The sequence below is a fragment of the Equus przewalskii genome, chromosome 1 (assembly GCF_037783145.1).
Source record: "Equus przewalskii isolate Varuska chromosome 1, EquPr2, whole genome shotgun sequence".
In the NCBI taxonomy this organism is placed as follows: Eukaryota; Metazoa; Chordata; class Mammalia; order Perissodactyla; family Equidae; genus Equus; species Equus przewalskii.
Window position 1 is genome coordinate 32,024,663 of NC_091831.1, and position 27,796 is coordinate 32,052,458.

At 52.2% G+C, this 27,796-nt stretch overlaps 1 protein-coding gene across 2 annotated transcripts in view; it reads left to right on the forward strand.

The window, feature by feature from the left end:
- Positions 1-399: 399 nt before the first annotated feature.
- Positions 400-27,796, forward strand: part of SLIT1 (slit guidance ligand 1) — a 182,657-nt gene continuing 155,260 nt past the window's right edge. For both annotated transcript variants that reach the window (XM_070560152.1, XM_070560146.1), the window contains exons 1-3: positions 400-1,212; positions 21,785-21,856; positions 24,022-24,093. In XM_070560152.1, the coding sequence (XP_070416253.1) occupies positions 1,016-1,212; positions 21,785-21,856; positions 24,022-24,093 (341 nt within the window). In that variant the 5' untranslated portion in view covers positions 400-1,015. The remainder of the gene's footprint in view (positions 1,213-21,784; positions 21,857-24,021; positions 24,094-27,796) is intronic.

Genomic DNA, 27,796 nt, shown 5'->3' on the forward strand with positions numbered 1-27,796 from the left:
CGGAGGAGTGGGGTTGCTGCCATCTTGGTGGAGACTGTGTTGAGGGAGGGGAGGAGAAATACTTGGCCTAGGACTTTCATGTTCCCCACCCCGCCACCCCCGGCTCCAACCTCGAGGTCCCAGGCTAAGTAAGGTAGGTGGCTTGGAGACAGCCACCCGGGGCACGGAGCTTCCTTTCATCAAGAATTGACAAAGCAAGTCTGATGGGGCTTGGTAGCTGGTTCTGCCGTCGGAGAGAGCCTGTCTGTGACCAGCGGTCCAAGCGGCAAAATAAGATGCCGTCCTCCTTCTGGACCAGCAGCTGAGGCTGCGGGTACCGGGTGCGTGCGTCTAAGTGTGCGCATCCTCGCCGTGTGTGTGTGTGTGTGTGTGTGTGTGTGTGTGTGTGTGTGTGTGTGTGTCTCTCGCTGGGACACGGCAGGCCGAACCTTGCCCCCCCTCCCCCCTGCGGCAGCCCCCTGACCGCAGCCCCCTGCTCCTCGGAGGTTCCACCTTTGAAACTGTACTCTGCTCCCAGCAGCCGCCAAGTGGTGGTCGGGAGGCGGGGGCGGGGGCGGGGGCGGAGGGGTGTGTGTGGGGAGGAGGGCGGGGAGGAGTCTGGCCCTGGATGTGTGCTTTTCGATTGATGGATGACTGCCGGGTGGGAGTGAGCGTGCGGGTGTGAGAGTGTGTGATTGTACGTGTGTGTGTGCGCGCGGGGTGCGTGCGTGCGCGGGGCCTGCCCATTTTCCTCCTCGCAGCAGTCAGTTGGGAGCTGGAGGGAGGGAGGGAGACGCAGCCGGAGAGAAACCGGAGAGGAGCCGAGCGCCCTCAGCCTAAGGCGCCCTCCCTGCGTCCGCGCATAGGCGCCGTCGCTTGGAGGAGCAAGGTGCCTCCCAGCCCGCAAGGGCGCAGCGCGCAAGCCCGCGGTCTCTTCGGTGGCTCTGCCCCGGGACCGCACCTGGAGGCCTCCCCGGACGGGGATGGTAAGCGGCTGCCGCCGTCTGGCACGCGAGCGGGACGCGGTGAGGGCACCATGGCGCTGACGCCCCGGAGGGGGCCCTCGGCGGGGCTGGCTCGGCCCGAGCTCTGGCTGCTGCTGTGGGCAGCCGCGTGGCGCCTGGGTGCCACGGCGTGCCCCGCCCTCTGCACCTGCACTGGCACCACGGTGGATTGCCACGGCACGGGGCTGCAGGCCATCCCCAAGAACATCCCACGGAACACCGAGCGCCTGTGAGTATGGCCCCCAACCTCGGCCCACAGGGGGCCCCAGGTTGCCCTCCCACCCCGACGCAATTCAGGGCTGGGGGTGGAGGGGGCAGGACCGTGGGGTCCGGGCTCGGCAGCCAAGAGACGCGTCAGTGCCTGCCAGGGTCCTTGTCGAGCCAGGAGCCAGAAGCGCGACTGTTTCCCTTTCCCGGGATTCAAAGGGCCCTCGGTGGGGCTGTCAGCTCCCATCCTCACACCTGCACCCTGCGCTCAGCACCGGCAGGCCCTTCCCACTGCGCCAGCACTTTATTCCTCCAGGGTGCCTGTGAATTGGTGCCAGCAAGCCTTCCTGGCACCCGAGGGGGAAGCTCCTCGCACTCGCCAGGCGCTGTCTCCTTCTGGGCCCACGAGGCTGGGGCTGTGTTCCGCGTGGGAGGTGTGGATTTGGCTCTGAGGGCTTGCAGGCTGGCGATGGGCAGCAGGATGGGATGGAGTTGAAGTTTCTAGTCTCCTGCTTCCTCCCCATTGTTTGCCCCAGAGCCTTAAGAATTCTTCCCCTGCGGATGCCACACATTGGTCCTCTGCCTCACATCCAGCCATCCCCAACCCAGGCAGACAATGGGACCTGAGGGAGTTGGGTTTGGGGCTTGGGGTATGTTACAGTCAGCGTCCAGAGAGGGGTAGGTGTGACCTGGACCCGGAGCTCCAGGAATAATGCCAAGAAGTCAGGAGCTTGGAGTGGGAGACAGTAAGTTAAAGATATTGACCATGAAAAGTCATAAAAAACATCATTTCTCTTCCCCTGTTCTCTCTCACTTCTAAATTGGGTAAGGAAACTTGGCCCTTTCTAGACCCGCTGAGCTTTGGAGGGTGTGTGTGGGGATGGTTAGCGTGTGTTTATAGACCTATATAATTTGTTTTCCGAGATTCTCCTGCAGAATGTGTGTCTGTGAATTTCTAGTATCTGTGGTGTCATCTCAGCAGTGCGAGGCCGTGAGTCCCCGTGCATGGGCAGAGTGTGTAGATTTTTGGTCACATGCAGGGCCTTTGTGCTGCTTGCAGAGGTGGCTGCCTCCGGAGATTTTTGAACTGAACTTTGGAAAAGGCTGCTGGCTCCTTTGAAACCTGCCTCCTCCTCCCCACACTCCTGGGCCACTGCAGTGGCTCTCGGGAAAGGTGTACATATTTTGATAACTTTTGAGTACATTTCCATGGCTCCTAGCTGGTCAGAGGCAGAAATCTGACCCTGGAGAGAGCTGTCTCCTGGATCAAACTCTGTACCAAGGTCGGCAATTAGTGAGCACACATTTGCCCCAGACTATTCTTGGCTGAGTCTGGAAAAATTCCCATGGAGGTTTCAGAGAATTTGCAATCTAGACGCAATCTAGATGGCAATCGGTGTGTGTGTGTGAGCGTGTGTGAGCGCGTGTGTGTTGTGGGGCTGGGGAAAGATGCTGGCATGGGGACAGGTTGGACGGCACCATGTTTCCTTGGGGCAGCCTGTGCATTATCCTGTGTGGCCCTGGAGAGGGCCTGAGTGTCAGGATCCATCCAGAGAGCCCCTGTTGCAGGTCACCCTCCACACCTGTTCCTCCTCTCTGTTCCTTTGCCTGTGCACTGGGCATTTCTCCTGCAGCTGCTGCCCTAGGAGCAGCCTGGGTCTGAGACGCATTAGCCCCTCTCCTTTGCTTTTGGATCTGAATCTTGAAGTCACGTCATTCCTTGTTCTCTCTCCACCTTTAGTTTTGAGAACAGTGTCTGTTTGACTTTCGTGAACTCTTGAGCTCTTTTGCAATCACGGTGAGGTGGGAGTGTAATTTCCTACTGCAGAGGAAAGAGTTAGGGCTCTGGTTGCCTAGACTGGAGGCTCAGCTCAGTTAGTTATTTGCTGTGTGACTTTGGGCAAGTTACTTAACTTCTCTGAGCCTTAGTTGCTTTCCATCAGGGGCTGTTGATAGGTCAGTTCTCTGGTTCTTGTGAGGACCGAAGATAACAGAAAGGAAGTGTCTGGTACATTATGATGCTTGCTAAATGAGAGCTATTGTTGTGATACGATCAGGAGAAGAGTCTCGTTATTGCAAATGTTACAGAGCCTGGAACTGCCCTGGGTGCTGATGCTCCAGCCGGGAGTGAGCGAGTCCCTGCGCTCAGGGATGTACAGTTGAGAGGACCGGCAGGGGATACCTAACCGTAAGCTCTTAGGAGAGGGCCAGGCCGGCAGTGTGATGGGGCTGTGGGGGGCACAGTGGGCTAAGAAGCCCTTTTCTGGAGTAAAGGGGCTTCTCAGAGGATGGACCATTGTATCAGGCACTTTGGGACCCGACAGTGGTTGGGTCGGATTTTGCCAAGCAGAGAGGGCAGGCAGCCCAGACAGAGGGGACGCAGGAGCAAAAGGCCTGTGGGTACGAGCATGCCTGTCCTCATGGGCAGCTGGCCCAGCTTGGCCCCAGGCTGGAACATGCTGGTCCGGTGGGAGGTGACAGGACGCGAGGCTGGGAAGGTGGGAAGGGTCAGGAAGCCCTTTCTCTCTCTGATTCTTCCTTTGGGGGTTTCAGGGTTGGACTCCAGGGGGGAGTTATCACGGGCAGAGCGGGGGGACGTCCGATCTTTGCTGTGTGCACAACTTCTCGGATTGGCAATGATGTAGAGAGACGAGGGAGCCTGCCTTTTCAGCAGGCAGGCCTCGAAAGAGCCATTTGAAGACGAAAAGAACATCCTGAAAAGCGGCCTTGGTGAGAGCCGGGCGGGGTCAGAATAACGGTGGCAAACGCTCTCTCTAATCAATATGGGTGTCGTGCAGCATCAGAGCCTGGACCGGCGGCTCCTTCTGAGGCTGTGAAATTTTTATGGACTGCAGCTGTGCAGCCGCCTTTTGTCCTCTGGGCAGTTTCTGCAGCAGCCCGTGAGCCCCGGCAACTTTATGATCATGTGTTCCATAACTCTGGGTCCAGCCCTGTCCCCTCAAGTGGGAAGAAATTGTCATTGGTTTGCTGCGGATCTTCTGGGAATGGGCTGTGCAGGCCCCAGAGCTGGTGAGGAAATTGGTTCAGCCAGACGGGCTGTGGGGCTGGTGGGCCAGGTGGGGAAGGGATGCTGAATAATTCACGGCAATGGAAGGCCTCTGGAAGCTTCCTCTCTTCATAGGGCCAGGCTCAGAGGGATCCGGCCATGGCCACTATTAATTGGCTTTTCTCCCACTCAAGGACATTGACTTTCAGTTGGATTTTTTTTTAAATTAAAAAATTCTTTTGGACTAGAGTGTTCAGGAGAGAGTGATGACACAGTGCAGGATGTGGGGACACTGCTTCTGCCCTCCGCCCTGGGCACTTGTATTCTAGGCCTGCTGCAGATTCCCCTTTGGGTGCAGGTGCAGAGAGGGGAGAGGCCGGAGGATGGAGAGGCGGGGAAGGGCCCTGAGAAGGCCCATGGCTTCCGTTTGTCCCCAGGCCCACCTAGCACGTTCTGCTGCTCGTCAGGCCATGGGGTTCCGCTCTCTTGTGTTCCTCGATATGTCCCCTTGCCTCCTGGCCAGTGTGCCCACTGCCCTACCTCCCTGGCCCCTGCAGGGGCCTGAGGGGCCTGTGTCTTCTCCTGGCTTGGCTCCCTGAGTCTGGAGGCTGCATTCCACAGGGCTGGGTGGTCGTGCCCAAGGAAGACTGCCCAGGGCACCCTGGGCTGATTGGGAGCCTGTTTGGAATTCCAAATAACAATTAGATGGTGGCTGTGGTGAGAAGGGTCAGGGGGCCAGACCGAAGCCATGTCTGCCAGCGGGGCTTGGCCAGCCTGAGCTCTCTGAGCAGGGCACTGTGGTCACCTACAGTGGAGACCTGCACGCTGCAGGGAGCATTGCCCCCTGGCGGGGCTGGGTCTCCAGTATCAGGTGCACGGGGCTTATTGCTGGGCTCTGAATGACTGGTGGTAGGGCCCCAGCGCTGTCACTCCATCTGCTCTGAGACCGTGTCCCCATGGATAAAAGGGCACAATGACAGCTTTGCAGGTTGATGGCAAGGATTAAGTGAGTGAATGCGTATAGAGGGTCTGGTGGCATGCTTGGCGCATGGCTGGTGTTCTCCTGTCCCATGGCCTCTGGGGATAGTCACACTTACTACTGTATAGGGCCTTTGCCAGGATTCACTCACGCTATGTGTGTGAAAACGCTATGCTTTCTGATTCAATTAGATGATGTTATTATTATTTTTATTATTTGAGGAGATGGAGTTAAGGGTTTAGGGGTTCAAGCAGGGCAGGAGAGTAAGCATTTGAGTGGTGGCCACGATGCAGGCTGCTCTCCTGGGTCTGGCTGCTCAGGGGGGCTCCTTCCCTGTACCTGGGCATCTTGGCACCACATCCTGGGGTTTGGAGACGGAGCAGGGCGGTGCTGTGCAGGGTCTTTCTGCAAGGGGGACCGCATGATGGCATGGCTCTGGAGCCAGACGGCCTGGGTTTTGTGCCCCGCTCTGCCACTCAGCAGCTGGGAGGACCTGGGGCCAGTTCTGGGGTTTCATTCACTCATTCAACAGATAGCTATCTATTGAACATCTGCATCATGTGGAATGAATAGTGCCAGACGGAACCTGAAACCCCCTCCCTGAGTGTTAGTCCAGCAGGGGAGATAGCAATGAATGACAATATGAACATAAACGCATAATTGCAACTGGGATAAGTGCTCTGGAGGCAAGTGTGACTTTTCGGACCCCATTTCTTTGCCTGTAAAGTGGGGATGATGACAGGACCTGCTTCCAAGTGTGGTGGTGAAGATTAAATGCGGTAATGCTGGGAGAGGCACTCTGGGCCTGGCACACAGCAAGTGACCAAGAAATGGTAGTGTTATTATGGTTATTAAGGTGACAGAATTGCAGGGATGTGAAAGGAGCTTGGGCACCACTCAGTGCTGGATCCCAGGGTGGCCCTGCTCTCTCCTCCATCACCGGCAGCCACCGGTGCTCCGCATCCCCTGGGCACCCTGGAGCCCGCGGAGTCGGGGCTGCCCCTTCCCGGTGCCCCCTCGCCGGGCCGGGGGCTGGCTGTGGCGGCCCAGGCTGCGCGAGGCTGCCGGCAGGGGCGCCGTGCTCCTTTGGGGCCGGGAGAGGGGCGGCGGGGCCACGCAGCTCCTGCCTTGCTGGGAGCAGACGGGAGCTTGGCGGAGTTGCCGCCTCCAGTTCTGTGCCGGCTTAGCAGCTCGGCGGGGCTCTCGCTTAATGGGATTTTCTTCCCAAATGCTGTAATTATCGCCATACAAATACTTATTACCCGGAGCAGATGACGGCCGGGCCTTGGGCGGCAGCCAGGGAGCTGGGCTGTGGTGGGCGGGGGCGGAATTGGCTCTCTTTTCGATGGCGCTCGAGCCCCCCTCCTCCTCCCTCTGGAAGCCAGCCTGTGGCGGACAAACAGCTGTTGGGCACCTGCCGCGGGCGGAGTGTCGAGAAAGGTCCTCGGGGAGCTCGCGGCCTGGTCGGAGAGAAAGGTCCGCCTGCAAAAGAACAGATGTGTGAGGACGTCTGTGGGGCCGGAGACACCCCGGCAGCCGGCGCAGGCTTTGGTGTGAGAACGGCGCCGTTTGAATCCTGGCTCCATCCACTCCCACCTGAGAGATCTGGGCCGGCTCACTTGTGACTCGATTTCCTTGTCTGTCAAATGGGGCCACCGATAGGACTTACCTGCACCTACCTCAGAGGGCTGTGAGTGCAAATGAAATACAGAAGTTTGCGCCTTATCCGCGGTTTCGCTTTCCTCGGTTTCAGTGGTAATCAACCAGTCTGAAAATATTAAATAGAAAATTCCAGAAATAAACAATTCCTACGTTTTAAATTGCTTGCCATTCTGAGCAGCATGAAGAAATCTCCTGCTGTCTCACTCTGTCCTGCCCTGGACGTGAGTCATCCCTTTGTCCAGCGTATCCACGCTGTATTCGCTATCTGCCCATTAGTCCCTCTGCCCACTCCATTATCAGATCGACGGTCACGATATCGCAGTGCTTGTGTTCAAGTCACCCTTATTTTACTTACTAATGGCCCCAAAGTGCAAGAGCAGTGATGCTGGCAATTCTCATAAACCAAAGAGAAGCCTTAAAGTGCTTCCTTTAAGTTGAAAAGGTGGAAGTTTTTGACTTAACAAGAAGAGAAAAAAAATCATATGCTGAGTTTACTAAGATGTACGGTAAGAACAAATCTCCTGTCTGTGAAATTTGAAGGAAAAAGAAATTCGTGCTAGTTTTGCTGTTGCATCTCAAATATGTATGTATAGGAAAAAAACGTAGTGAATTTAGGATTTGGTACTGTCTTCAGTTTCAGGCCTCCACTGGGGGGTCTTGGAACACATCCCTTGGATGAGGGGGACTGCTGTATTCCGTGTAACGCAGTATGTACATATGTAAGTGTAACACGTATTCCATTTGTAATACATATTCCAAGTGCCTGGACTAATGTCTGGCAGGTAGGAAGTGCCCCATTGTCCTTAGAGAGGAGGAGATGGGAGTAAAGATCAGGAGTCGGATCCCTGCGGTGACTGGGGAGGTGGGTTTACACGGGGCCTTGACGTTGTGCGTGGCTTAGGTAAGGAGAGAGGTCAAGCGAGGGTAAGGGGACCTGAGGGCCTTCAGAAGGGGGTGCCGTATGTTTGGGAAAAAGAGTGAGGAGTAGACCCAGCTGAGGGGTGAACATCTGTGTTGCTGAGTTCTGAGAGGCGATTGCAGAAATGGCTGGACATTGGGCCGTGGGGCTGGGAAATGGGGAGCCATCAGAGGGGGTGTGTGTAAAACTTTTTATTATTATTCAATGATGTTTACTAAATCTACATCGCCACAATCCAATTTTAGAATATTTTCGTCATCCAAAAAGATCTCTTGTGCTTATTATAACTTTTTATTTTGTTGTAATTTCAAACTTACAGGAAAGTTGCAACAAAAATATAAGGAACTCCTGTATATCTGTTATCCAGATTTAATTGTTTATATTTTGCTCCATTTGCTTTCTCATATATTACACACATACACACACACGTGCACACACACTTTTTTCTGAACCATTTAAGAATAAGATGGAGACATTATCACTTTTTCTCCCTAAATGCTTTGGTGTGTACTTTTTTTTTTAAGATTTTTTAATTTTTTCCTTTTTCTCCCCAAAGCCCCCCAGTACATAGTTGTATATTCTTCGTTGTGGGTCCTTCTAGTTGTGGTATGTGGGACGCTGCCTCAGCGTGGTTTGATGAGCAGTGCCATGTCCGCGCCCAGGATTCGAACCAACGAAACACTGGGTCGCCTGCAGCGGAGCGCGTGAACTTAACCACTCGGCCACGGGGCCAGCCCTTGGTGTGTACTTTTAAGAACAATAAGGCTATCAAAATCAGAAAATTTAACATTGATACAACACTATTATCTCCTCCGTGGTTCATAGTGAAATTTCATCAATTGTCCCAATAATGTCTTTTGTGGCTATCTTTTTTCCAGGTCCAGAAGCCTGTCCAGGATCACACATGGCATCTACTTGTCATGGCTCTTATTCTCCCTTAATTTGGACTAGTTCCTTGGCATTTCTTTGTTTTTCTTGACCTTAACATTTGTAGAGAATACAGACCAGGTAATTTGTAGAATCTCCCTCAATTTGGCTTCATCTGCTCTTTCCTCATGACTCCATTCAGGTTATGCATTTGGGCAGGAATGCTAATAGATGATGTTGTGGCCTCTCAGTGGGTCATGTCAGAAGACACGGGACGTCAACTTGTCCCAATATTGGTGATTTTAGCTTTGATTACTTGCTAAGTTGGTGTCTGCCAGGCTTCTTTGCTGAAAAGTTACTGTTTTCCCCTTTGTTATTAATAAGTAATTTGTAGAGAGATGTTTTGAGGCTCCGTGAATATCCTATTCCTCATCGAACTGTCACCCACTAGTTTTAGTGCCCACTGATGGGAAATTTTTAACTCCATTATCTCTTCTCTATTTATTAGTTGGCATTCTACCTTAAGAAAGATCTTTCCGTTCTCCTCCATCTGTTTGTCTGTTTATTACAGCATGGACTCGTGGATTATTATTGTGTTCTTTGGGTTATAATTTGTTGCTATCGTTATTTATTAAGATGTTCAGAGCATCCCGCATTTGGCCAGTGGGAGCCCCTTCAAGCTGCTCCTGTGTCCTTTTGACAAGACCATTCGAGCACATGCCCCCTGGGGTTCTGAGTGGAGAGTGACAAGTGCAAGATGGTGTTTAAGACATTCTGTCGCCTGGCTTTGGTGTGGAGAATGAATGGAGGGAGAGACCAACTGGCGGTGAGGAGACCAGTTGGTTATGGTGACTGGTTTCTGGCTTTTCTGTGACAGTGGTTTTGCTGTCCTTGCTTTATTTTTATCCTTTTTTAAAAAATTTAAAACTTCTATTTTAAAATAATTTTAGGCTTACAGAAAAGTTGTAAAAAGAGTAGAGAGAGAGTTCCCATACACTCTTCACCCAGCTTCCCCTCGTGTTAACATCTTACTTAACCATAGACGATGATCAAAACTAAGAAACCTAGTTTTCTATTAGCCAGGCTACAGCCTTTATTCGAATTTCACCAGTTTTTCCACTCACGTCCTTTCTGTGTTCCAGGATCCAATCCAGGATTCCGCATTGTGTTTAGTTGTCATTTCTCCTCAGTCTCCTTCAATCTGTGACAGTTTCTTCGTCTTCCTTTGTCTTTTACAACCTCGACACTTTTGAAAAGGACTGGTCAGTTATTTTGTAGAATGTTCTTCAGTTTGGCTTTGTCTGCTGTTTTTCATGATTGGATTGAGGTTACGCATTTTTGACAAGAATGACACAGAGGCGATGTGTCCTTCTCAGAACATCCTATCGGGGGGTCGATGACGTCGACATGTCTCATTGCTGGTGATGTTAACCTTGATCTCTTGGTTAAGGTGGTGTTTGGCGGGTTTCTCCACTGTAACGTTATTGTCCTTCCATTTGCCTTTGGAATTGCAAATTGCAATTGCAGTATTTGGAGGGAGAGACTTTGAGACTGTGTAAGGTCCTTTTTGTCCTCAAATTCTCACCTACTAATTTTAGCATCCATTAATGGATCTTGCCTGAAACCATTATTATCCAATTTTGACTTTCTGTTTCCCTCATTTCTTCTACATTCATTAATTGGAATTCTTCTGGAGGGAAGAGACTTTTAATCCTTTTTAAGCAGGGAGTTTGTTTGATGGGCACCTTGGGTTTTGAGTTTCCTGAGGGCAGGGACTGTGTCCTCCTGGTCTTTAGTAGGTGCGCAAAAGATGTGTTTGATGAGTTTTTTTTTTTAACTTTTGGTAAGAGGTTTCATAGTTCTGATCTTTGCTTTAGAAAATAGGGTCATTGTAGTAGTCTGAATAATGGTCCCCAAAGATGTCCACATCATAATCCCTGGAAGAATATGTTACCTCACAGGGTGAAAAGGACTTTGCAGATGTGATTGAATTAAGGCTCTTGAGGTGGGAGATGATCCTGGATTATCTGGGTGGGCCCAATGTCGTCACAGGGTCCCTATAGGCAGGAGGTCAGTGTCAGTAGTAGGAAATACGTGAGGACAGAAGCAAGAGGTTGCAGTGATGCAGAGAAGGGGCCACAAGCCAAAGAATGCAGGCGACCTCTGGAAGCTGGAAAGGCAAGAAATGGGTTCTCTCCTGGAGCCTCCGGAAAGGAATGCAACCCTGCCCATACCTTGACTTGAACCTTGTGAGACTGATTTTGGATATTTCATCTCTGGAACTATGAGATCATAAGTCTGTGTTGTTTTAAGCCACTGAGCGTGTAGCAGTATGTTATAGCAGCAGCAGGAAATGCTACAGTCCTTGTAGAATTAGGAGGCTGCTGCAGAGGCCACAGCATGAGGGGAAGCAGACCTGGAGCAAGGCAGAGGGCGCAGAGGGCGCAAGGTCATGGGGGACCCTCTGGCTCGAGCCTGGGAGAACGAGCTTGTAAATGGAGCGAAGCTGGGAGGGAGACTGATGCTGGAGGAGAAGCCATGAACTTGGGTTTTGCCTGTCTTATTTGAATCGCCAATAAACAGCCACGTGGAAAAGATGACCCTCAAGGTAGGAACGGGGGATGGTTACTCTGCAGAGTGTTCAGGCTGGAGAGACAGTTGGAGAGACGGTGGCGGGGGCCTCCTGCGGAAATGGTTGAGGACAGTGGAACAGACGCTCCAATGGGAATAAGAATCTCCTGGGAAGTTGCTATAAAATGCAGATTTCCAGGCCTGTCTGAGAGATGCTGAGTCAGCTGGTTTTTGGCAAAGACAATTGAGGTGATTCGGATGTGGCAGGTGCCCAGGACACAATCTGAGAGGCACTGCTTGGTGCTGGGGTTTCCTGGTGAGGCAAGCACATCCTTCCAAGACTCCTGAGGATTGCCTTCAGCTCCCGCCCACAGTAAGAGGGCAGGAGGAAGGGAAGGTGACACGGGAGGAGATGGTGGAGAGGCGAGAGGGGCTCCTGCCCTGTTTTGCACAGGGGAGCACCAGCTGAACATTTTTGGATTGGAACCTGGGCGAGCAGTTACTGCCGAAGCCAAAGGAGGAGTCTCGGGTTGGGGAGGAAGGCCGACAGTGTGGAGGGCAGCCTGTCTGTCTGAGGCTGAGGGCCAAGGAAAGCTTCTGGAACTGTGATGGGGGTCACTGGTGAAGCAGGGCAGAACGGTTTCCTGGGAGAATGGCAGGCGGAAGGCAGATGGTCGGGGAGTGAGTAGGTGGTGAGGAAGTTTTGGGGAGGAGAGAACAAGCACAGGCACTCAGAGGCGGGTGGGCTCGGGACCGAGTTGTTTGCAGCGTAGGGGCCGGGGCCGGTGAACTGGAGACCCCTTTGGGGCAGAGGGAGTCGAGGGCGATTGTGGAAGGGAGGAACCAGAGCCCTTGGGGATAGGGGGAGACAGAGAAGATGTCCTGTGACAGGTCAGAGAAGAACTGAGGAGGACAGCAGTGAAGGGGGAGTTTTGATGGTGTTGGTGGTCACCATTTAGAGCCCCCCAACCCTGTGCCAGGCCCGGAGTGGGATGCTTTACCCACGTCCGCCCTTTTCCTCCTCCTTCATCTTGGGATGAAGGTATTACTTACTGCTACTTTGCAGATGAGGAGAAAGTTCAGAGAGGTGGAGTCATCTGCTCTGGGTCAAACAGCAGGCTAGTAAGTGATGCGCTGAGGGTCCTTGAATCTTGAGGCTCTGAGATGTGTTTGTGTTTAGTTCTTAAACTTAACTACCACTCCACACGTCTTAATAAGGCCTGACTTCTTTCACTCATTCATTCATTTACTCATTCATTCATTCATTCATCAGACATTCATTGAGCATCTACAAAACCCCTGTCAGGCTTAGCACTGGGGCCATAAAGGCAAACTGGCCACAACTGATTCCCGCTTGCACGTTTTTACAGGGTGGACCCCAGTTGCAGGCTGGCATAGGGAGGGGTGTCCAGCCTGAGGGTGGGATGGTGAGCAGCAATGAGGGGATGCAGGGAGGTGGTGGTGCAGGTGGAGGTCAGTGGTCAGTGTCAGGGAGCTGGCTGCCAGACGGCCTCTCAGGGGCCTGGGGTGGGCAGTGAGTGGATTGCTGGCAGGCAATGGACGTGGAGGCTTGGTGGCTGGCAGTGGGGTCCTGGCTGCAGGGTTGTGGTTTTGGGGTGGGCCCCAGACCTGGGAAGGGGATTGGCACGGGCAAAGCTGGGCCTCAGTGATGAAGGGACTGGGGTGCAGTCTGGGCCTCAGAACAGAATCCACCATCAAGTTGGGGTTAAGAGCTGGGGTCTGACCACCTTACACCCATTAGGATGGCTACTGTAAAAAAAATGGGTAATGACAAGGGTAGGCGAGGATGTGGAGAAATTGGAAGCCCTGTGCACTGTTTCTGGGAAGGTAAGATGGTGCAGCCACTATGGAAAACAGTATGATGATTCCTTAAAAAATTAAACATAGAATTACCATATGATCCAGCAATTCCACTTCTAGGTATGTGCCCAAAAGAAGTGAAAGCAGGATCTCAAAGATATTGTTACTGTGCCAAGGGCACAATCTGCTTACCGCTAGACAAAAGTCAATCCGTCAATAGGCAAGATGGTGGCAGAGAAAGGGCGTTTTGTTAAGCCATAAGCTGGCAAATCGGAAGATGGTCAATTAGCATCCTAAAGAACCGTCTTAAGGAGCCGCAAATCTTGAAGCCGTTAGTCTTGAACCCAGACCCGTGCGTTACAGGGGAGGGATTAGGAATGTTGACCCTCTGGTGTTACAGACTGGGAGTTGCCATGCTAGATCTTTCAGTTGTCATGGATATCAGCACATCCATGATGACCCCTCCATCTAAGGGTTGTCACATTCCTAGAGACTCAAACGAGCAACGTTATCAACTTCTGGCAGCTAGGAGGGGCCATTAAATCTACAGAGCATGCACATCTCCTGGAGGGTGCACGTCCAGCTGTGCTACTTAATCAGAGGTCATTCAAAGTTACAATATGGTCTCTTTTCTACAATATGGCTTCCCTTATGTCAACCTTGTGTTGAGCCAGTGTCAATATTTGTACAACCATGTTCACGACATAATTCACAATAGCTAAAGGGTGGAAGCAACCCAAGTGTCCGTCGATGGATGAATGGATAAACAAATATGGTACATACATACAATGGAATATTATTCACCCTTAAAAAGGAGGAGAATTCTGACACATGCTACAGCATGAATGAAACTTGAGGACATTATGCTAAATAAAAATAAGCCAGTCACAAAAGGACGAATACTGTATAATTTTGCTATGTGAGGTACCTGGGGTAATCAAAATCATAGAGACAGAAAGCAGAATGCTGGTTGCCCGGGTCAAGGGGGAAGGAGGAAAGGGGAGTCATTGTTTAATGGGTACAGAGTTTCAGTTTTGCAAGATGTAAAAGTTCTGGAGATCTGCTGTACAACAATATGAATATACTTAACACTGCTGAACCGTGCACTTAAAAATGATTAAAATGGTAAATTTTATATTTGTGTATTTTAGCGCAATTAAGAATTAAAATTTAAAAAAAAGAGCTCGGCCTTGGAGTCAGACTGGCTAGGGTTCAAGTCTTAACCTCCTCAACGTACTTACCAGCTGGTTGGTCTTGAATAAGTTACTGAAATTCTTTGTGCCTCAGTTTCCTCCTCTGTAAGTGGAGACTGATAATGAACCTTTGAGCCAGGTGCTACTATGAGGCTGAAACGAGCTGGTTTGGTTGTGACGGTTTGTATGGATATTGCTGTTACTCAAGCCAAGGAGACAAGATGGGTCCCTGGGAGGCCAGGCAGAGTGGGATCCGGAGCAAATCTGCCCTGACGCGGGCCCCTGACTACTGAGCCCTGGGGCTTCTTGACTTGTCACATGGAGGGCGGTCCCAGCACTGGGGTTGGCGCCAGGCCTGTGGGCTCTGCTGGGGGGCTGGAGGAACCTTCGGATCAGGACCCGCGGAGGCGTGAAGACCGTGGGAAAGGCTTGGTTGGCTGACGGGAGCATGTCCCTGCAGCAGCCGGGCTCAGCGGGCAGGACTGCTCATTCAGCTTCTATTTAGTGAGCACCTAGTGTGTGCCAGGCCCCCTCCCACGTGCTGGGCATCCAGCAGTGAGCAAACTAGATGTAGCCTCTGCCCCTCCCAGCCTGGCAGGGGAGACTGGCCTTTAACAAAGGACCTCACACAACTCCGAATCAAAATCCTGGCTCTGGAGGAGAGCTAAGTGGACATCTGCTTGGGGAGGCTGGTTTAGAGGGTGGGGGACATTTACATTGAGGCCTGAAGGATGCTAGGAGTGAGCCAGCTGCATGTGTTGGTGGGCAGGTGAGGAGGAGAGGCTGTTCGGAGCTGAGGGAGCAACATGGGCAAAGGCCCTGAGGCAGCGGAAGTGGAGGAGCAGAGCCGCTGAAGCCCTGGGGGCTGGTATTTTCCTACGAAAGGAGCTGAGGAGAAATTAGTCTTTTAACCCGCGCGCTGCGAAGGGGTTGTCCATACAGCAGCAGCGTCCTCTGTGTGTGGAGCTTCTCTTGGCTGATGTCCATTGGGGGAGAGCATTTCTTAATGAGTGTAGGTGTTTTTAAAATTTTTTTATTTTTTTGAGTTGGGGAGCCGGGAAGCATGGAAAACCCTCAACCCAATGCTATTTGGAATGTGTCGGGTTTAATAGAAATTTATTCATGCATTCAGGAAATGCTTCCTGAAACATCTATCAGGTGCCATGTACGGTGTTAGGCTCCAGGGCTACAATAATGAGAAAAACTGCCCCTTTCCATGCCCTCAAGGAGTTTATAATCTCACGTTGGGTAAGGGGCTGAGACATCTGTCAAGGAAGCCCCCACATGCATATAAAACTGCCCCCTGCTCTGTGCTGCCGAGGAGAGGGCTGGGGTGGTGGGGAGGTTTGATCACTGGAAGGAAAAGTTGAAATTATTAGGCAAAGAGGAAGGAGGGTGCGTTCAAAGACCCCACGGCAGGAGGGAGCGGATCAGAACAGGGAGGAGGGGGCAGGCCAGCGGGCCTTGTAGCTCCTGTTAAGCAGAGTTTTGTGTTGATTCCAAGGGCGATGGGGATTCATGGAAGGGCTTAAGTGGGGAGCAACATGATCAGATTTGCATCTTGAAAAGATCACTCTGGCTGTGACTTGGAGAGCAGATTGGAGGGGAGCCAGAGTGAACGTGGGGTGCCTGGTTAGGTGGCTCTGCGGGCCGCCCTGGCGGAGAGTCGTGGGGTTCAGCATGGCAGCTTCTCTACTGCTGTTGGGTGGCGGCCGGGCAGGGCAATTCTTCCCTCATGCAGCTCCCCGTCTGCCTCTGCAGACGCTCAGCGCTGTGGGTTTGGCGAGGGGAGGATTTCAAAGGCCAGCACGGAGGTGTGCAGCTCCCCAGCCGGAGGCCTGGCTCGGCCACAGTCAGAGAGGGCTTGTGTACTTTTTGGAGACTGGGCAGGAAGGGGTTCGGAGGGCAGCCCGGGTCTCTGCATCGCCGCTGCAGGCTTGGGGTGCCGCGGGAATGTCTGGGTCCTCTGGGAACCAGCACCAGGAGCGACTGGAGCTCTGGCTGAGAAATGCTTGCAGAGCGCGTGGAGCCCCCAGAACACCCCTTGAGGGGCCCAGGCTGTTTATTCCTGAAGCTCTAGGAAATCGAGGGTTTCTTTCGGTTTATCACAAACACTTAGCTGCTGAGGATCAGATTCTTGTTTCCTGAGAGGATTCAAGAAATCCTGGTGTGTTTTTGTTTTTTCCTTGGTAACTTTGCTTCAGAGGATTTTCTCCAAGGTCTTTTACCACCAAGGTTTTCCTTTCAGGTTAGGACCACACAGGAACGGATGGAAATCAGGGCCATTTGCCGCTGGCCTGTGTTTCCTCCTGCGGGAGAAGGGTGGTGCAGACTCATCGCTTTGGAAGAGAGAGAACGGTCTCAGGGTGTCTTCCCTGGGCCTTGGCATCCTGGGACCTGCAGGGCGTGAGTAGCTGACTCCTGTCGCTCAGCGTGGCCCAGTCAGTCCAGCACCAGCCTGAGCTGAGCCTGGGACACCACCTTCCTGGTGGAGCCATGGTTTTTGAGGAAAACAACAACAACAGCAGCAGTAGTAGTAAAAATAATCGCGGCAGATAATGCTGAAATAGAGAGCACTTATGAGTGCCAAGCACTGCTCTTGGTGCCCCACTGTGTCCTATCCAGAGCATCCAGGTTGTTCCTCAGCTCTGTCCAAGGCATGACCCTCAGGGTGAGGGGTGCACTCGACAGGGTCCAGCGACATGAGGCTTTGTGATGTAGGGGAAAGAACGTGGAATCACATGGCCTGGTCTCGTCCCCCCCCCACCACTTATTAGCTGTGTGGCATTGGACAAATTGCTTCACCAGTCTGTGCCTTGGTTTCCTCATCAGCAAGGTGGGGAGAATGTGACTCACTTCATAGGTTGCTGGGAGGGTGAAATGAGATGAAGCATGCTGGGAGTTAGGCTTGGAGCCTGCACACAGTAGGTGCTCAATAAGGAGAAGTGGTGGATGTGGGCTTTGGTGGCAAGAGCCTCAGGGAGGCCAGGGTAGCTCTGTATCCTGGGTTCTTCCTGAGAAACGGAGGCTGGGAACTGCCCCAGAAGGCCCACCCCGCTTGGCTGCTCCAGCTGCAAAGGTCTTAAGGTGGAAGCAGCTTCTGCCATTTATCCCAGGTGGCTTGCTGGGCAGGGGGGTCTCCATGGCAACACTCGGGGACTACCTGTTGGAGGAAACAGGTGCTGGAGAAAAATGACTTCCGTGCCTCGTTCCAGCAGCCTCCGGTGAGGGTTCGGAGGGAAGTGGCTGGGCCAGGTTGGACACTCCATCCTAGTGGGCCGCCCTGCTGAGGGGGAGGGGGCCGGCTACCCACAGGAGGTCATTCTCTCGGCCTGAGTGGCGATAATGCCTCCTTAAACTGCAGCCTCAGACCCGGGCGCCTGATGAGGGCTGCCTCTGCCTCCCAGGCTGCCTTCTTGAGGGCTCTCCCCCAGAGGAGGCACTTAGCTCCGGGCTTAGAGAGCAGGGCTGATGGGGGAGGCTGGGGGCTGGTGGGGCTTGGGCCTCCATGGACATTCTTGCCTGGAAGCCACCAGCAGGGCCTACGGAAAGAGAGAGGCTGTGTCTGCTCCAGTGCCTGCACCATCGTTCTCTTCTTCCTGCCTGTCCCGGGTCTTGTCTTGAGCAGGGGTGGGGTGGGGTGTGGGAATCGAGGAGGAGGGGTTGGAATCGACTGAGGACGGGCTAAGGAATGTCCTGGAGTCTGCACGGTGGAGCCTGCTGCACAAGGGTAAGAAGAGAGGCAGGTAAATGTGAGCCCTCCACCCACCCCTCCCCACCCTGTGGGAATTCCATCCTAAGGGATTCCCGACTTCCACATTGGGCCCTGCCTTGTCCAGACAAGTCTTCATGTTTGTCTTTGCCTCAGTTTTGCTGTCTGTGAAATGGATAATTGGAGTCAATTGCCTTGTAAACCATGTTTACCATGAGAAGGCATGAGTGAACGATTGTAAAATTCATCAGATTTTTTGTGACCTCTGACTGAGTCATTCCGTTTCTAGGAACGTATGCCCCCCACATGCCCACCAAGCTTTATGGAGTACTGTTTATAAATGAACAGTATCAAAACAGCCCAGCTCTTCCAGCAGCAGGGAACTGGGGACTGCCCCCGTAGCTGGCCAGTCAGAATCCTGGGTGGAGAGCAAACAGGCTGTCACATTCTAGAAGGAGAGCATGCCATTTATGTCTCATTCAGCCTCGGATCTTCAGAACCTTGCAAAATGCTTTGCAAATAGTAAGTCTTCAATAAATATTTGTTGAATTATCCCAACTATATAAAAATTGTATCTAAAGGAAAGAGGCTTGAGAGAAAATATTCCAGAATATTAACGAGGGTTCCTTCTGATCATGAGTTTATGTGTGATTTTTTTTTCTTTATTCTTCGGGAAACTGAAAAAATTCAATAATGTGCATATATTACTTTTATTTCTAAATCAATAACTTGAATATTATGTTGGCTTATAAAAATATAGATGTCCATAAAAAAACAATTCAAACAAGGGCCGGCCCTGTGGCGTAGTGAAGTTTGGCGCTCTCTGCTTCAGTGGCTGGGGCTCACGGCTTCAGATCCTGGGCAGGACCTATCCCACTCGTCAGCCATGCTGAGGCAACAACTCACATACGACGTGGAAGAAGACTGGCACAGAGGTTAGCTCAGGGCTAATCTTCCTCAAGCGAAAAAAAAAAAAAGAGGAAGATTGGCAGTGAATGTTAGCTCAGGGTGAATCTTCCTCACTCATACACAAAAATTCAAACAATGCAGAAAAGTATCAAAAAGAAACTAAAATCACTTCAAGTCCCACCACTCAGCAGTTACAGGCATTAACATTCATCGAACAGCCGTAGTGAGCTCTTTCTGCTCATGTACCTGTGTGGATGTGCGTGTGAGTTTTCACATAAGCGGGCTCATAGAATACGAGCTGTCTTTCGACCCTTTTCCCACATCCTGTGTCTTGAACAGCTTTCCTTGTCAAGACAAACGGATGATTTCAAATGGCTGCATGTGTTCAGTTTCATGGATGTGCTGAAAGTCAATGCTCTGTTGATGTCCATTTAACGTTTTTGCTCTTATAATCAGTGCTGACGTATCTTTATACAGTCATATGCTGCATAACAACGTTTTGGTCAACAATGGACCGCATATAGGATGGTGGTCTCTTCAGATGAGCGCCATATAGCGTAAGTGTGTAGCAGGCTGTGCCATCCGGGTTTGTGTTAGTGACCCCTATGACGTTCGCACAGTGAGGAAATCGCCTAACGATATGTTTATCAGAATGTGTCCCCGTCATTAAGCAACACATGACAGTAATGAAAAAATAAGACAACCGAAGTTTCCTTGGGGCTTTAGTTTTGGGATGAAAACTTCAGTAGGATAGCCCAAGGGAAACCAGCCCTGCTCGCGGAGGAACCAGTTTTAGGGGCTTCGTGTTGACGTTCTCAGTGTTTGAAGAGCGGTCGTGTTGCACAAGGAGCACATTGGGGTGCAACACGAGCGAGGCTCAGAGGTGGCTGCTGCAGGGAAGAATAGTTCAACAAAAAAAGACCTTTACTTGAAAGGGGCCTGTCTACGCGGAGAAGGCGTCCTCACAGCGTTTAGACCGGGAAGTGGTTCAGTCTGGGGCTGTCACCAATGCCCTGTTACCTTGGGGCGACCTCAGGCCCCTCTGAGAGATCCTGTTAGGAAAGAGATGGGGAGCAGGGAGTGAGTTTTCCCAGCTGCTCTGAGGATCAGAAGCCAGGCCCAGAGGAAGGGCAGAGAGAGAGTTGAATGGATTATTGTCAACTTGGGGAGACAGCCTGGCCTGGTGGAAGAGGGATCAGACGGCCACGGTCCAGATCCCTGCTCTGTCATTTACTGACTGGTGACCCCAGGAAGGCGTCTAACCTTGTCCAACCACTCTTTCCTCGTCTGTAAGGTGGGCACAGTAACTACTTTCCAGCGTCTCTCGAGGACGGACGCAAAGCCCAGTTCCCAGAGTGTGTGAAAACCGACAACAAGTTGTTCTTGGTGGAAGCAACTCAAGAGCATCATCAGGCCAAACACGCTTCTGAAACACTTTTAGGAAAGGGAACTTGCTGTTTTTCAAAGTAACTTGGACTTGGGTCTGGCTGGTGCCTGTACCTGGAACCTTTGACCCAAGTTGGTCAGTGAGGAGACTGGGCTGCAGTTGAACATGGTGTGTGTGTGTGTGTGTGTGTGTGTGTTGGGATGGGAGCACTTAGGTTGTTGCCAAACACTCGGGTGACTGTGACAGTGGTGAGAAAGAGGAGGAGGCCGTGTGGCTGTGAACGCGGAACTGCTACATGGAGACAGGTTGGATGCGGTGGTGACAGCTGAGTTTGGAGCTGGGCCCGAGTGAGATTCTGCCATGTGTGGCTCAACGGAGAAACTTTCTGGGGATGGAGTGCCTGCCTCCTGGTGTGGCCTGCCTTTCTGAGGCTGCGCTGGCCCCCTGTGAGGAGGAGCTGCCCCGTAGAGGCTGAGGGAGCTTGCCTGAGAGGCTAGGCAGGGAGCGGGGGCCAGACGCCCTCTAGGATGGTGTCTTTCTAAGGTGGTGTCCACGTCTACGGTGCCCAGGGATGATTGGGAGGGCTGAGGGAGAAGCACATGTGGCCTTGGAAGGGAGGAAGGGCCAGAGGCCGGGGTGGTGTGAGGGGAGGAGCCACTGTAGTTGTAGGCCTGGCTCTGGGTTGGATGTGGACAGTGGGCTCGGCCTCCCCTCCTCGGCTCTGCCCTGCTGCCCCCTGCAGGACTGACCTCATGGCAGGCTCCTGCCGAAGGCCTCACTGGCTCCCTGCCTCTCCTCGCTTGCTTTCTCAGGCCCTCTGTGATCTGGACCCACCTTCCCCAACCCTGTTTACCATGACTTCTGACGGTCAGCTTGTCTCCCCCGACCCCATCCTCCGGGGGGTTCTCCTTCCCTGGATCGTCTGCTCCATGCCACTTGCTGCAGATCTGCCTTGTCTTTTGGGCCTCAGCTTGAGTCCCACTTCCTCAGTTCCCTGAAATGGCATGGCCCTCCCTGTTCTCTCCTGCTCAGGATACGGACAGCTCGTTGGCACCAGTGGCACCAGATGATAGCATGTGTAACTCCAAGGGGGGCTTTTCCGAGCGCAGGCCCTGCTCCTTACTTGTTGATGCCTCATACTAACCGTATGAAGTAGACACAGTTATTACTCCCATTATATAGATGAGGAAACTGAGGCTCAGTGAGGATTCCACCTGAATAGCCTCTCCAACTGGCTAGTTTCCAAATTCTTTCCTGTGTGAATGTTTTATCTCTCCAACAAGACTGAGCTCTTTTAGGGCAAAGCCGTATTTCAGGTTTCCACAGCTTTCCCAGCAGTGAATCCATGCCCTGTGAGTTCTTGCTGGTGGACATCTGCTGCAAAGACGCCTCGGCTTATTGGGTCTTGACACAGACTTGGGGGTCCAGGGCTTAGCTGGGAGGCTTGCAGCCCCGTTGGTGAGATGACTGGCTTGAGCCAGGTGGAGAGGGAGCCTGGAGCTGAGCCGCTGGCCTGGGGGCCCACCCCGGGCCTCTCACCATCTCCTTCTCTGCTTTCCTCCACCAGGGAGCTCAATGGCAACAACATCACTCGGATCCATAAGAATGACTTTGCGGGGCTCAAGCAGCTACGAGTGCTGTGAGTATGGGATTCTGCCTCCTCATAACCTCCCTCCTGCCCCCACCCTCAGCAACGGCTTTGTGGGTCCCAGGCAGAGCCCCGGCTGTGGTGTGTATGGTTGTAGGCCAGCTGGGCCCCTCCCCTATGGAGTCAGTTTGGGATGCCCTGAGTGGGGTAGGGTGGAAGTGATGGTGAGTTCTGACCTGGAGTGGCCACTGCTTCCTGCATGACTGGAGAATTGGATGAAGAATTGGGCATGGCGTGGGCACCAGTTGTCGCTGCCTTGCAGGGCCTGGGCTGGGCACATGGGGCTGTCTCGTCCATTGGCTCTCTCCTGGGGTGGGGGAAACCCGGGTCTGCTCAGGCTGCTGTAACCAAAGACCACAGACTGAATGGCTCAAACAACAGAAATTTATTTCTCCCAGTTCTGGAGGCTGGAAGTCCAAAATCAAGGTGCTGGCAGGGCAGGTTTTGGCGAGGCCTCTCTTCCTGGCTTGCAGATGGCCGCCTCCTTGCATGTGTCCTCATGTGGCCTTTTCTCTGTGTGCACAGGGAGAGATCTCTGGGGTCCCTGTCTCTTATAAAGACACCAGTCCCGTCAGATTAGGGCCTCACCCTTATGACCCCATTTCACCTTAATCACTTCCCTAAAGGCCCCCTCTCCAAATACAGTCACAATGGGGGGGTAGAGCTTCAACAGATGAATTCTGGGGGGACACAAGTCAGTCCATAACAGCCTCCACAGTTCTTTTGAACCTGAAAGACTCCCCAGCAAGGCCCCAGCCCCCCTGACTTGAGAGGGAGGAGAGTCTGGGCAGTTGAGGACGGAAGTGACTCCTCTTGGGTGCCTGACAGATGCTATATTGGAAGTGCTGGGTGTGGCTCTGTTGGGCTTGGCCACTAGCTAGCAAAGGAGCCATCGTCAGAAGTACCCATGAGGCTGGGCAGGGGTGAGGAGTGAGGGGCAGGGTAGATCCCTTCATCCCCTCCTACTCTCTGGGTATCTACTCACTTTTGACTCTGAGCCCGCATCCCACCTGGCTGGCAGGAAATTCAACATCAGACAATCATAGGATTCCCAGGGTAGTGCAAGGGTCCTGGGGCCTCAGTTCTTTCAGAACTACTGACTTTGTAGCTCTGAAAGTCTTTGAGGGATCTGGGGGAGCTTGTGGCTGCTCTTTTCTCTGGTCATAACTGTCAACTGCTGGGCAGAGGTCTCTGCTGCTCCAGAACTCACTGACCTCTGACCCCTTCCCAGGCTCTAGGAACCTCTTCTGAGTCTGGGGAAGCCCTCCCTCCTGGCATTCCTTGCCCCCACCCCGCCCCCAGGCCTCCAGCAGGAGATCCTCAACAGTGCAGACTTTTGGAAACAAAGCAGAGGAAGAGAAGTGTCTAGTGGCAGCTTCTGCCCCCTGGCCTGCCCGCAACCTCATCTGAGGCCCTTGCGGGAGCACATAAGCCACTTGCTTCAGCGGGGAGAGGGGAAAACGCAGGGAGAAAAACATACTTGATGATCTCAAAAATTAGCATGCAAAAAGTGATCTGTCGGTGAACAGTGCTGCCTGCCCGCCGGACGCCCTGGGTTTCGGGGCATGTTGGTGGTGAGGAGGTGCAGAGTTCCACGGAGCCAGGTGGTTCTGTGGGCAGCAGATGGGGGCAGGCGGAGTGGGGTGCAGGCAGGGTGGTGTTGTCTGCCAACTGTAGCATGGGTTTGCTGCATGTGTGGGCTTTGCCCAGTTGGCACGGGTTCCCGTCCCCCAACTACTGGCCAACTCCCCTTGCTCTGCCCCTTGGACACCTGCCCTCCGGGTCAAAGCAGGGCATGTGCGCCAGCAGCCCATAGCCAGCCCCTGCTGCCTGCTGCCTGGGTCTGGGCTTCCCCGAGCATGCCTTTGGAGCGATGATCTGGTGCTCTGGTGCCCCCTGGCCTTCTGCCATGCAGGCGGCTTCAGACGGGTCAGCATGGGGCTGGGGCCAGAAGCGCATCTTACTGTTGGGCTGGGTGTGCTGTGGAGTCCATGCCAGGAAATTTGCAAAGTTGCAAGAAAATTTTGTTGGCTCAGGCCAGGACGTGGGTCTGTGTGCATCTCTGGCACTGCTCCTGTTTCACTCCCCCGTGCCAGCTGTTTCTACGAGTCCTTGTCCAACATCCTGTAGCTGTCCTCGTCTCTTTGCTTCCCCAGGCAGCTGATGGAGAACCAGATTGGAGTGGTGGAACGAGGGGCTTTCGACGACATGAAGGAGCTGGAGCGGCTGTGAGTATCCATAGGTGCAGGCTCAGGAGGGCGGTGGGGGCTCATGCTGAGGGGACATCAAGGAGGGGCTGCTCAGGGACAGGCCTGCATGCCCAGCCTGCCTCCTGCCCACTGATGGCAGCCAGGGGCAGCTGTGGCCCTGGAATCGGTCACAGAGTCATCGTGGGATGATGGCGAAGAGGAAGCTGGAGAGTGTCCTCCCCCCACATTCTAAATGCAGCTGTCTTTGTTGTTTTCCCCTGAAAATACATTATGGCAAAAAATCCACACAGAACAGAGGAAATGAAATTTCCTCCTATAATCTCATACCCAAGGCATAACCACTATGCATCGATTTGTGTGGCCTCAAAAGAAGCACTGGCATTCCGAGGGGACCGTCAGGGACGCCCCAGCAGAGGCCTGTCTTGGGTGGCCGGGGCCACAGCACATCCAGGCCTTAAAGTGGTGGCATGTTTCTGATTTGCATGGTTTGTATGGTTTGTTCCTTACAGGGCTTTCGAGTTTGAAAATAGATCTTGGTCAATTTTTGCATTACAGATTGGCAATAATGAAAAAAAGAGGAATGAGGTTTAAATGAGGTGGGGCTGGACACTCACATTCACCGTGGTCACTAATCTCATTTTTCTGCTTTGGTTTGGCTGTAGGTGTCAAGACTCCTAAAGTTCATGCCCTTCGAACCAGGAAGTCCATTTTATTTTAAGGAAATAATCAGAGACATGGCTAAAAATTTATATATCAGGATATTCATTGCACATTATTTAAATACAATAAAGTTGGAAACAGCCATTCTGATGGAGACATAAGATATAAAATCACATTTTTGATGAACAATTAAGGCCATGGGAATGTGCTCATAATGTAATAAGTGGAAAAGGCAGGAAGTGACATTTGTGTAAATAAAGTCGACTGATATGTGTACAGAATACAGGGGGAGAAAAATAACTGAGAATACTAACTCTCATTACATTGAGTGGTGGGATAATAGGTAACTTTAATTTTATTCTTTGTGCTTTTCATTTTTGTAGATTTTCTTACAGCGAGTTTGTAATCATGATTATAGTTTCTATTGACTGCCTTACTCTGCTGGGCACTGAGATAAGCTCTCTGCCCGCCAATATCTCATTTACTCCTTAAAGCAACACTATGGTCAGTGATATCTTCCAGAGGAGAAGTGGAGGTGGACAGAAGTTAAGGCACTTGCCTTATTAAGTGATTATTAAGTGATTAAGTGCAGAAGAGGGGATTAGAGCCTGAATCATTTTGCCTCCACAGCCTGAGCTTTTAATGACTATGACTTAATACTTCACGTTTCTCTGTTATATCAAAGAAAATAAGGTATTAAATAAAAGGGAAAGAATGTGGTTGTCTCATTGCCTTCCTGCAGCCTGGAGGAAAATCAAGGTGATCTTTCTTTGGCATTCCCCATCCAGGCCTAAAATGGAGCGATGAGGGGCCCCATTAGTCTTGTTTGTTTTCTTTAAAAGGCTCAGAACAAAATACATATTCATGACCTGGCTTTGAGAGGCCAATGTGGATCCAACCCATTCCCACTCCTGCTCTGGTGCTGCCATGCCCTGGGGGAGGAGAAGAGCTGGGTGGGGGTCTAGACACCACCCAGACCCAGGTGGCCCCCGTCACACCTGCTGCTGCCAGCCAAGGCGGGGCAGGGCCCTCTGTTTTGAGTCACTCCTTGTCCCTGCAGACTTTGTCCCTTCTCCAGTCTGTCTCTTTTCCAGTTTCTTTCTTCCGGGGTGGGTCACCAGCAACTTCACAGGGGGCAGTTATTTTTGGGGCGTGGGACTGCTCTGTCCCTGGGGGCGTCTGCTGCTCGCTGTGGATGGCCAGCACACTCTCCTCTGGCTGGTCAGAGCCCAGGGGTGGATCAGTTAATCGTAAAAGTTGGATACAGTGGGGAGTCATAAACACCATATGTACCCTAAACATTTCATCTTAAGTTAAAATATATAAACATGTGTTTGTTGATCTTCTCTCTCCCCTCCCCATCCCTTTTTTTTTTGCCAAGGGCTAGCTTTTTGGTATGAGATGCTGCTTGGAGTCCTGTTTTTTGTCCTTGCCTAAACCGCACGCATACTTTGTCTATGATTCTTGGTTTTGTTTTCTGTAGGGTGGAGGGAGATTTTGAAAGGCCCTTGGAAGCAATCTGGGTGGAGAATTCTGAATTTCTTTCATGACCCTCCTGTGCTCCAGTCTTATTTAATCCAATGGCTCTTTACTTACCAGCTTTTGAAAAATTTTTAAATTTTTTGAAATTTGTTTTTTAAGATTGGCTCCTAAGCTAACAACTGTTGCCAATCTTTGTTTTTTTCTGCCTTTTCCCCCCAAAGCCCCCCGGTATATAGTTGTATATTTTAGTTGTGGGTCCTTCTAGTTGTGGCATGTGGGAGGCCATCTCAACGTGGCCTGACGAGCGGTGCCATGTCCGCGCCCAGGATCTGAACCAGTGAAACCCTGGGCCGCCGAAGCGGAGTGGGCGAACTTAACCGCTCAGCCACGGGGCCGGCCCCTCCACCAGTTTTTTTTAATGGACCCTTTCCAAAACATTCAACTTAGTTTTCAAAGAGACGACTCTCTCTTTTCACACATGTTTCGTTCATTTCTGTAATAGTTAATTACATTATATAATTATAATTATAAGTACCTCTGGCATAAACCGGTTTGGGAACAGACTTAACTGGTTCTTGTAAGCAGTTGCAAACGAGGGCAGAAGCAGAAGTGTGCCGTCCTGCCGGCTGTGAGGACTGGCGTGCCCTGGGTGTCAGTCGGTCTGATATCGGGAGGGAGTGGAGCACTCAGTCACCCTGGGCTGGTGGAGTGGGGGTCGATGTGTCGCGTGGAGGCAGCCAGGATGGGGAGTCGGGCAAGGCAGGCTTCCCAAGCCCGCCTCTATCACCTGGCAGTGACTTGGGTGAGTTGCTCACCTGTAGGCATCCCAGTTCCCTCAACTATCAAAGCGACAACCCCACAAAGTCAACACACGTATCCCGAGCCAAGCCGTGTGTAGGATGGTGGTGGTAAAGCTTCCCTGTGGGCTTGTTGCCAGGAGGAGATGGGAGGGGGTGTGCGTGGATGCAAGGCCTTGTTGTCAGGCCCAAGAGAAAGAAACTAGCCTTTTCCTTCTGCTTCCCTCCGATGGTGAGGTATCCTGGCGCCTGGCCCCTGGTAAGGCTAACAGGGACTGCTAGCCGCTACTGCTCCTCCTCCTAGCCGCCTGCAGGTCCCTCACCGTGCTGGGTCCCTCCTTCGCTGTCCTGTGGTTTTCCACTTTAAAATTGCTATCAAATCCTTTTTCCTCTTAAGAGTTTTTCAGAAGTTGAAGCTGGAAAATTGAGAAAGTCTGGGGGGGAAAACAAAACAGAACCCAAACCAATGATTACCAGGCAGTGTAAATACAGCCTTGAGGTACTGGATGAGGTTAGGGACTTGGAGCGATCTTGCGTCCGCTCCTGTGGCTTGAAGGATTGTATTGGTGGCCCCTGTTATTCGGAGGCAACAGTGCATTGCCCCAGAGCCCGCCCTTTGGAGTGAACTTCTCCCAGCTGGTCTAGAGTTGCAGCTCTGACTGTCTGCACCGCGCTAGAGAAGGGAACCTTTCTCACATATCAGCGAAGGCGACCTCCAGCAGGGAACCACAGGCCGGTTACTGCTGGCCACATAGAATTATGTTTCCTCCCTTCCCCTGCAA